The sequence below is a fragment of the Sinocyclocheilus rhinocerous genome, unplaced genomic scaffold (assembly GCF_001515625.1).
Source record: "Sinocyclocheilus rhinocerous isolate Xijiao unplaced genomic scaffold, SAMN03320098_v1.1 scaffold1071, whole genome shotgun sequence".
NCBI classification, from domain to species: domain Eukaryota; kingdom Metazoa; phylum Chordata; class Actinopteri; order Cypriniformes; family Cyprinidae; genus Sinocyclocheilus; species Sinocyclocheilus rhinocerous.
Window position 1 is genome coordinate 726,129 of NW_015638033.1, and position 10,032 is coordinate 736,160.

At 42.5% G+C, this 10,032-nt stretch overlaps 2 protein-coding genes across 3 annotated transcripts in view; one reads left to right on the top strand and one right to left on the bottom strand.

Moving 5' to 3' along the window:
• fam98b (family with sequence similarity 98 member B) overlaps positions 1 to 4,851 on the top strand; it is a 15,346-nt gene extending 10,495 nt beyond the window's left edge. For both annotated transcript variants that reach the window (XM_016564716.1, XM_016564717.1), the window contains exons 5-8: positions 1,339 to 1,419; positions 1,572 to 1,688; positions 3,905 to 4,072; positions 4,155 to 4,851. In XM_016564716.1, coding sequence (XP_016420202.1) covers positions 1,339 to 1,419; positions 1,572 to 1,688; positions 3,905 to 4,072; positions 4,155 to 4,382 — 594 coding nt within the window. In that variant the 3' untranslated portion in view covers positions 4,383 to 4,851. The remainder of the gene's footprint in view (positions 1 to 1,338; positions 1,420 to 1,571; positions 1,689 to 3,904; positions 4,073 to 4,154) is intronic.
• A 1,086-nt stretch (positions 4,852 to 5,937) lies between these two features.
• LOC107749550 (gamma-aminobutyric acid receptor subunit rho-1) overlaps positions 5,938 to 10,032 on the bottom strand; it is a 10,982-nt gene continuing 6,887 nt past the window's right edge. The window contains exons 5-7 of the mRNA XM_016564732.1: positions 7,397 to 7,607; positions 6,924 to 7,120; positions 5,938 to 6,822 (exon numbers count right to left, since the gene is read on the bottom strand). Coding sequence (XP_016420218.1) covers positions 6,526 to 6,822; positions 6,924 to 7,120; positions 7,397 to 7,607 — 705 coding nt within the window. The 3' untranslated portion in view covers positions 5,938 to 6,525. The remainder of the gene's footprint in view (positions 6,823 to 6,923; positions 7,121 to 7,396; positions 7,608 to 10,032) is intronic.

A 10,032-nucleotide genomic window follows, 5' to 3' on the forward strand; every position in this document is an offset into this window, starting at 1 on the left:
AGTTGTGCGGGCACTTGAGCTCAGAGAATCTCCCGTTCGTGGCTCATTTTGAGTCAGACTTGTGAATTCACTGAATTGTTTACTGGAGACTTGCTCTGACCGGATCTTTTAAATCAGTGAGTCGTTTACGGCAGACTCGCTCTGACCGGATCATTTGAATCAGTGAGTCGTTTACTGCAGACTCGCTCTGACCGGATCTTTTAAATCAGTGAGTCGTTTACCGGAGACTCGCTCTGACCGGATCATTTTAATCAGTGAGTCGTTTACTGCAGACTCGCTCTGACCGGATCTTTTAAATCAGTGAGTCGTTTACCGGAGACTCGCTCTGACCGGATCATTTGAATCAGTGAGTCGTTTACCGGAGAGTCGCTCTGACTGGATCATTTCAATCATTTACCCTGCGTCTCAATGTTCATACTATCCATCTTAAATAGTATGTGAGATTAGAATAAGTGTGTCCCAAAGCATAGTATGTTGAAAAGAGTATGCCAAAAGTCCCTGGATGGTCTGCTATTTCAGGTCGATTTTTGAAGTGTGGACTCTAATGGCTAATATTGCCCACAATCCATTGCGCTTTGGTGAAGGATTCTGTCCAGAACTACAAACACGTATAAAACGCGTTAAAAAAAACTACAAACATGGCGTATGCGCGCGACCGTAGGTTAGGGAGAGAGGCTTAAAAAAAGGGGTTTGAGTTACTAATATTCAACATTTAACCTTCACACAACACACACTTCACTCCTGAGCTCCCCTGAGGGTTGTGATAATCCTGATCTAAACGAGTGTTTACTCATCCTCTGCCAGTGGTTTACAGCAGTCATATCATGCTTCTCTGAGTTAACCACTATATTACTTGTGGTTTATCTATATGTTGCTGCATTCATAAATACACTTGAGTGCCGAACAGCCACAGTTATGAGTGCATGGGAAATGATCAGTGTCGCTCTAATCAAACAGAACTCCAGAGAGCAACAGGTGAAATCCAGAGTCTGTGACGTCTGTTTGTCCACTCTTGAAGAAGTGTGCAATGTCTTCACAACTGTACATGGCTTCAAATCAAGCTAGTCACATCATTAACCCTCTCAGTGCTGGAGTGTCTGCTCTGTCTTCATCAGTTACATGAGTAGTGAAGCGGGATGTTCAGATGAACGCCTCCACATTTTCAGAATTCAGAGAGTGGAAACAATAAACTCTCTTCATGGACTGAAGAGCAAGTTTGCAGTATGGCCTCTCATACGTCTAAACATCAATCTTCATGGCGCGACCATTCGCTCTCTGTTTTTCATGTTGCTTTTATGTACATATTTTTGTGTAAGTGTTTTTTTTCCTCTGGTGCAGGTGAATGTTTTACTCAAGCAGCTTCCAGAAACGCATGTCGAAGCTCCTGCGTTCAAGAGCTCCCTCCATCCGGACCAATGGGTGAGAAGAGTTTGATTTAATACATTATTAACAGGTGAGGGTGTCAGATCAGAAAACACCAGTGCAGATAACTTCAGCTGTGGAAGTGGAGTGTCTGACAGTGATGTGAAATATGAAAGTGTGTGTGAAGTGTGATGCTGTCTTGTGTCCAGAGAGAGCTGGAGAAGATCAACGGCGTTCTGTCGGCGGAGTACGAGTGTCGGCGGCGTATGCTGATCAAACGCCTGGATGTGACCATACAGTCCTTCAGCTGGTCCGACAGAGCCAAGGCATGTCAGCCGCTTTCAGGCATTGCTTTAGCTTTTGACAGCCGCTTTCTGTTGTTTTCTTTTTAGTCAAGATTTAACAAATTATTGAAAACCGATAGAATACCATCATTCTTCACCAAGAACATCAGTCTGTCTGATCACACATCACCTTCAGCTGTTTTTCTGAACTCAACAGTGATCTGGGTTTCAGTTCATGTGAATTGGGTTTCAAGAACACAATAACGCTTTACATAAAGTTGATAGATAACATGAACAACAGATATACAGTCACATAATCAAGCAAATAGAGCAGACAGAGATCATAAAATACAAGATGAGTAACAAAAGCAAGCATAGAACTGAAAATTGAGGCAGTCTGCTACAATCAATTAACAAAACCTATTGTAAATAAGTGAGTTTTGAGAACAGTTTTAAAGGTCTGGAGTGAAGAGACAGCACGGTAGGTTTTGAGGAAGTGTGTTCCAGAGCTTAGGAGCTGAGATGCTGAAAGCCCTGCCACTCACACTAGATAGTCAGAACTTAGAGCTCGAGCAGGGACATAGGGGTGAATTAATTCAGAAAGGTAAGAAGGTGCAGAACCATGACAAGCCTTGAAAACTAGGACCAAGTATCTTAAACTGAATACGATAGATAACAGGGAGCCAGTGTAAGTGCTGTGAGACAGGAGTGATGTGGGCTGATTTTTTGGTAAATGTAAGGGCACGAGCAGCTGAATTTTGAATTAGCTGCAAGCAATTAAGAGCTTTGTTGGGTGGGCTATATAACAAGGAGTTACAATAGTCCAGATGTGAAGTTATGAAAGCATGAGTAACAGTTTCAGCATCTCTGAAATTTAGTGAGGGTCGTATACGGACAATATTGAGAAGATGGAAAAAACAGGACTTAACGAGCTGGTTGATATGGGGTTCAAAACATAGCGTGGAATCAAATAGTACACCAAGACTGCGTATAGTGGGGGAGGGATGAACTATAAATCTATCAATGTTAATAGAGATGTCAAAATGGGAGGAGACAAGGGATTTAGGGCCTACTAACAGAATTTCAGTTTTTTTTTTCAGTATTCAATTTTAAGAAATTTTGACCCATCCATACTTTGAGATCATCATGTAGGCAAGATGTTAAAGAAGGAGGAAAAACAGAATTGGGCTGTGCAGTAAAATAGATTTGCGTATCATCAGCGTAACTGTGGAAATTAAGACCCAGAGGAAGCATGTAGATTAAAAATAGAAGTGGACCAAGAACAGATCCTTGAGGCACTCCACGGGAAAAAGTGACGGACCGAGATTTGTGTTTATCAATGCTAATGAACTCTTGCCTGTTTGAGAGATATGAGCTTAGCCACTGCAGGACAGTTCCTGTAATGCCAATTCCAGACAAACAAGATAGGAGTACAGAATGGCAAACAGTATCAAAAGCTGCTCTCCGGTCCAAGAGGACCAGAAGGTTGAGGACACTAGAATCAGTGGCAAGAGCAGTCTCTTAGAAGAAGAGTCTCTGTACTGTGGAGAGGACGAAATCCGGACTGAAATGGTTCATGCAGATTATTTTTGTCCAAATGAGTCTGTAGTTGAGTGGCGACCATCTTTTCTAGGATCTTAGACACAAAGGGAAGGTCGGAAATTGGTCTGAATTTACTCAGGACTTTGTCATCAAGGCCAGGTTTTTTGAGTACTGGGGTGATCACGGTTACTTTCAGTCCAGTAGGTACATAACCAGTCATAAGGGATCTATTTATCATGTGAGTGATGGGTATAATGAGAGAAGGCAGAACGTTTTTGAGCAGGTGTTGTTGGGATTGGATCTAGCCGACAGGAAGAGGAGGAGTTAATAATCAGCTGTTCAACCACAGATGTATTGGTGAGTGTGAAGTTAGAGAGTGGATAGAGTATCTGAGAGGCATAGAGTTCTGGAGGAGCAAAGCAAGAAAAGATTGATAGATACTGTCAATTTGTGTATAAAAAATGACAGAAAGTTTTCACAGAGGCCAGAAGAACCATTAGGAAAGGGAGATGGTGGTTTGACAAGATTGTTTGATCTCAGAGAATAGGGTCCTGGGTTTACACTTTGCTTTGTTAATAATAGTGAACAGGTAACTAGACCGTATTTTGTTCCTACAGTCAGCTGCTTGCATTCGTTGCATCTCTTGCTTTAAATCAGTGTCAGACAGACGCACATGTCATTGAGTGTTTTGATAGAAAAGCTAATTTATTTTTCAGGTGAAAATTGACAGGATGGCCAGAGCGTATCAGCCGAAGCGATATTCTCTGTCTCTGCAGTCCTCGGTGAGTGTGGCTCATCTGCTCGCCGCGCGACAGGACGTCTGCTATATGGTGAAGACCAGCAGCGGCTCGTGCCGAGAGAAAACTAGCTGTGCAATAAACCGAGTACGTAGGTTATCGGACCTTTCTTTGCTCTTCTGTCAGGTTGTGGCTGGTGTGTGACGCTCTGTGTGTGGTGACTCCTCAGATCCTGATGGGACGGGTTCCTGACCGCGGCGGACGGCCGTCTGAGATTGAAACTCCTCTGCCGGAGATGCCCGCGTGGCAGAAGAGAGCTGATGGAGGAGGCCGAGGCCGAGGAGGAGGAGCGGGATACGGCGGGAATCGGGGTGCGGGCGGCTGGCGCTCCGGAGGAGACGGATGGAGAGCAGGCCGATGGGGTAGAGGAGGCCGAGGAGGGCAGTACTATCACTGACAGAGTCATGGTGGACTGTTCGTGAGGAGACTGTCATTTCATTTTAAATGAGCCTGTAGTAGTTTGTTTCATTTAGCTTTTTAACTTCTACAAGACCAGCCTGAGAGATCACGAAGGCATCATGCATTGCTTCAAAAGCCTGCTGAAATCAACATAGAATAAAGCAGTGAAAAACATTGAAATTTGACTTTTTGTTTGGTTTTGTATAAATTGAGACACATCAGTGTTCTTGGCCGAGTGCTTTGCATTGTGGTCCTGCTTGATCGTGAGTTTTTGCTCTAACTGAATCCGGTTCTCTTAAAGAATTGCCTTTATTTGTGATGTTCTGGATGTTAACAGCCTTCTGTTTCATCACACTGCGGCATGAAGCAGATTTAGTGGCTAAATCAGACTGAGCTTAAAGTGAGCCGATCCTGGAGTTTGTGTGTTGTGTTACTAATCTGCATGCAGTGTGGAAGATTTTATTTGTTAAAGGGATTTTTTATAAAGGGATCTATTATGCTCTTTTACAAAGTCTTGATTTTGTTTTCAGGCTCTCATACGAGGTTGTTCGAAAAACACATTATTTTTCACATATTTTACATTATTACAACACCTCTCTCCTCAGTCTGGCATGAACGGCTCGAATAGTTCCTGAATCAAATGAAGGCCCGCCTTCTGAAATACGAAATGTGTTGTGATTGGTTAACTGGACCAGTCTGTGTTGTGATTGGTTAGCTGGGCCGGTGTGTGCTGTGATTGGTTACAATTTGAGCGCGATTTAAACCCGGATGATTGTAACCACTCTAAGTTCGTCTGCCTTGGGAAAGCTAGTGATACAGATTAAACCAGGTTAACTCAAACACAAAAGTCACATTCAAAACTGGAAAAAAGACAATAAATGCACACTAATGAGCAAACAAGAAACTAGTCAAACTACTGCGATGATAGAATTAATCTAACCTCACAGTATGCTTGTGTAATGAAACAAGCACTTATTAAAACAAGAAACTTAAGAAAACACTGTTTATTTATGTTTAATGTGATGAAAATCACAGGCTAAAGTTAGATTTGAAATCATTTAGTTCTGAAAATAAATGAGGGGTACAGTAAGTCTATATGATTTTTGGGTATGTATAAAATTCTACAACAATCATAAAAGTGTAAACCATGAGATAAATCATGAGACATGACACAAGTAATGAATGTCTTCCCGCTCATACAGGCTCACGCAGGTCTTTCCCAGCCCAGCCTCCACGTCACAAATAGCACGATCCATTAGCAGGCCGCTGTAGATTACCAGAGATTACTAGACTGCAGAAGAAAGGAACAAAGGTCATGTATATTTCAGAAGGATTAAAGGTTTAAAATCATCCATATGTTCAGATGAGTAATGCACAATGCCGAATCATACAATATGCATTGTTTGTTTTTCCCTCTGTTGAATAAAAATAAACTATACCTTTTTTAATCATACCTAACATGTATTTTATTAAAACACAGCACAGTTTGTAATATTAAACATGAAAAATTACATTATAAAATCATTTATCAAGGAAGTTATTTTAGTAAATATTGGCTAGATGTTGTTTATAAAGATTCGTCAATAGAAAACATCAATATCGTGCAGAAAGGTTCATGTGAACGCCAGCGGAGGACTGCATCCTCCTGTATGTCCATGAAGAGTGTAGAAACCTGTTTTATGGTTGTGTTGCGTTGTTCTGAGTGAAGAGCCACTGCTGTACATTCACACACAAACTGACAAACCCAATAAGCTTACCATTTAGTTTTCTTAATGTGTGACCTGACCACAACAACATTATGCATATAACAATTAAAAGATTTTCACTGATTGACATCCCTGATAAATACATGCATTAAAATAACTAATGTTTACTCATTCTTGAAGGAGAAATGTGAAAGTCATGTGTGTGGCCTTTAAACAGGCAGTTTTTCTCAGATCAGTCCTCTGATTCTGAGACATTTCACACCAGTGGCTTCTTCTTTTTATTTGTGAGGAATAACACATATTTCAACTCAAGTAGTTGCTTTTGTTAAATAATAGAAACGTACAACACTTAAAAATACGAAGAGTTTAAGATCCTGGATCAAGAAGGCAGAGAGACCCAGTGGATGACTGTTCTGGTACAGATCCGCTGTGGCGTTAGGAGTAGATGGACCAGTAGATGATGTTGAAGAGCGTGTAAGCGGCGGGAAAGATCACTCGCGAGTACTTGTCTATGGCATGAGTGTCTATCCAGACGTTGACGTATCCCCGGGACGTCTTCACGCGACTCCTCCTCTGGCTGTCGGCGAGGGTCAGCAGGGCCAGGATCCGCTCCTGCCTCGCGCCGTTCTCAGGCATCCCATACGTCCCCGCTGCGCTGGGATCCCAGTCGATGTAGCACGTGGTCATCATCATGTCCTCCTCTGGGTTTGCTATTCCACACGTGCAAGGCAACTGCAACGTCAAGCCGTAAACACAGGAGAGACAGACATGATACAGCGGCATCTCGTCGTCTTAATTTACCAGCATCAGAGACGAGCAAACAGTGGTCTTACTTGATTCCTGAGCTTCCTCCCTCGGCGCTCCTGCACGGTGGTCAGGTAATTGACGGCCGCGTACTCGATGACAGAGAGGAAGACGAAGACGAAGCTGACCCACAGGTAAATGTCCACAGCTTTGATGTAGGAGACTCGGGGCATGGAGGCGTTGACTCCGGTGATGATGGTGGACATCGTGAGAACCGTCGTGATGCCTGAGTGTGAAAGCATGGGTTGCATGTGATTTTAAAGAATGTTACAGCTGAACAAACAGGACACGACCTGGTTTTTAGCAGGGTTTCCATCCTAATTAAACTCTTCAGACGCTTTTATCCGAAGCGACTTTCAGTGCCTTCAAAGTATTCCCTGGGAATCAAACCCATGATCTCAGCATTGCTTGCACCTTTCAGACTGAACACACTCTGAATAATCTCTATTAATAAATGTTCAGTTATATTTGATCATGTCCACGTGGAGCGGTTTTATCCTACCGAGAGGAACTCTCGCCGGCACGGCTCTGCGGTCGATCCAGAACGACACCCAGGACAGCATGACCATCAGCGTGGCTGGGAAATACGTTTGCAGCAGGAAGAAGAAGACGTGACGCCGAAGAGTGAAGTGTATGTAGAGACGATTGTACCAGCCTGGAAAACACAAATCTGTATTAATGCGCTGCGATGATAGGGGAGCGTTCACAGCCCACTACATGTGCAGCTGAGTTATGTTGGTGCAATTTGACAATACTTTACTCAATTAAATGGCCAGATCAGTGTTGGCGATTTTGCACATCCATTTTCAAACCCTAGACAGTGCTGTTCAAGCAGCATAGCAGTGGAAATGTTACAGCATGCAGAAAGAGGGCTGAGATGTACAGCGTAATTGTTTTCTACACTTCATGTGCATTTAATATCACTGATCACAAATACACATGCCAGTTTTATAACCACACATAGCAGATGTGAGCTGATCCGAGCCTTCAAACACGATCAGCGGTGCTGTGAGGATATCAGCCAGCGCTTCACCAACAGCAGTCGACAGAAACATCTGATATTAGTGAGTTTTGATCAATCAAAAATAGCATGTGGGAAATCACATTCAGCGTATGGCCACGTTCTACCAGTGCTGAACATATCCAGTCCAGTCCTGCTCCTCTGGAAGTTTCTAGTGATCTAGTGAAGACCTTGACTAGCTGGTTGAAGTGTGTTTACTTGGGACTAGAGCTCAACTCTGCAGAAGCAGAATCGGACACCTCTGCCATATTGCATTGAGATAATCTGAGTGAATAAAATGAATTCAAGTTCACAGCATTTACTTTTGATGTTTCATCTCAGTTAGGCGTTGGGACGAGCTGTGATCTGATCTAGACTGCTAGAACCATAATAAAACAATATCACACGAGCAAGAGTGAGTTATACGGCCATAATGCACTCTTGCTTGCGTGATATTGTCTTTATATGAAAGTTTAACAAACAAGTATATAAATAAGTACAGAAAAGTCCCTTGTTTGTTCAACGCGTTCAGGATCTGGTGTGTCAAGACGTCTGTTTCTAACTCGAAAACAGATCTACAGCTTGGACTGTTATATTGTTGGAGGTAGAACATACAACAGTTTGTGTTTGCTCTGCCAATGAAGAGAGTTCTAGACGATTGGTTGAAGGAGTCACTGTAAAATCCTCAGCAGTAATGCACAGGCTGACGGTCTGGAACAAACACGAGAGCAGTCTCAGAGCGAAAGTGATCCAAAAGCATAAAGAGAGTCGTCTGCTCTCCGATCACTCCCGCAGCACACCGACCGATGCATCCCCAACAAGCCTAAATACACGATCAACAGTGGTGGACGTTGCATTGCTATTGATGTTCATGGCTTTGCGAATCTACATCGGCATCCAACATGTTTGTGTTTAGATGCTATTTCAGAAATGGCAATCAAACGTTTCTGTTCGTCTTGTTGGTCACGGTAACCAAGCGGTTCTTACTTCTAGACCAGCAATGTTTTGGTGCTACTTACAAACCACTTTTCCTAGTTCAGAGCTGGTGCTTTGGGTGTCGAAAGATGAATAACTGATTTGAAACTAGGCTCTGGCTCCGAACCAGCACTCATGCTTTGGTGGAAAAGAGGTATGTTTTGTATATTAGAGTGTGCTGGCAGTTTGTGTCCCTTCATGCTATGAATTAGCATAACAAGAATACACTGCATGCTATGAGGAGGTGATGTCCATCAATGTGTAGTGGACCAAACAAGGGTTATTTTGATATCAGCATGGTACCAATAGGATTACATTATCTAATAATTCTATCATAACGCATGCATAAAACAGTATGCAATACAAAAACAAATATACAACAACAGTAATAATACACACCATGTCCTGGGGTATACATGTTCACTCATAGCAAGGTTTGTCTATGAATTAATGAAAGAAGTCCGTTTCTATGGGCAGTGCGTGTCTGTTTCAGAGGTAGTTAAGTAAGAGGGAGACTCTTACTCTTAGCACCGTTTTTTACCTGGGTTATGAAATCCTGCTCCGGAGCATTAGCACCGCTTTCGTGCTGTTGACCCTGCATTGCGGTGCCAAACTTGTACAGTATGAAACATGAAGTTCCAAACATACGTTCAGGAGGAGCCTAATCAGTCAGTCCTATCAATCTAATCCAGTGGTTCTCAACCCGTGGCCCGTCACGAATTCAAATGCGGCCCACCATGCTGAACACAATTCAAAAAATTACTTTCAGTTTTACAATTCATTTTAGTTTTTAAATTAATTTAAAAATGTACTAAACAAATATAAGCTAGAATGTTTTTATGTAAAATAATTTTGTTTTTCATATATTATTTTCAGACATGAGCAGACCTGTACTCACATAATTAACGTTAGGCATTTAACGAACACTTACAAGCGCGCACTTTAGCAGAATTCAATTCAAATAGTCATCAGCAGCCATTAGTTCGGTAAAATTGAGCATCAGAATGGACACATTTGTTATTAAGGGAGAAAAACTAAATGTGGAAAATGCTAGCGAAGGAACACATACAAACAAGAGTCGCAGCAGGGAAGGTAGGAGAGTGCTGGACTTTCGGCATCAACTTTCGGTTTGCCCCGCCACTCACTTGAAGATGTTCAGGCTA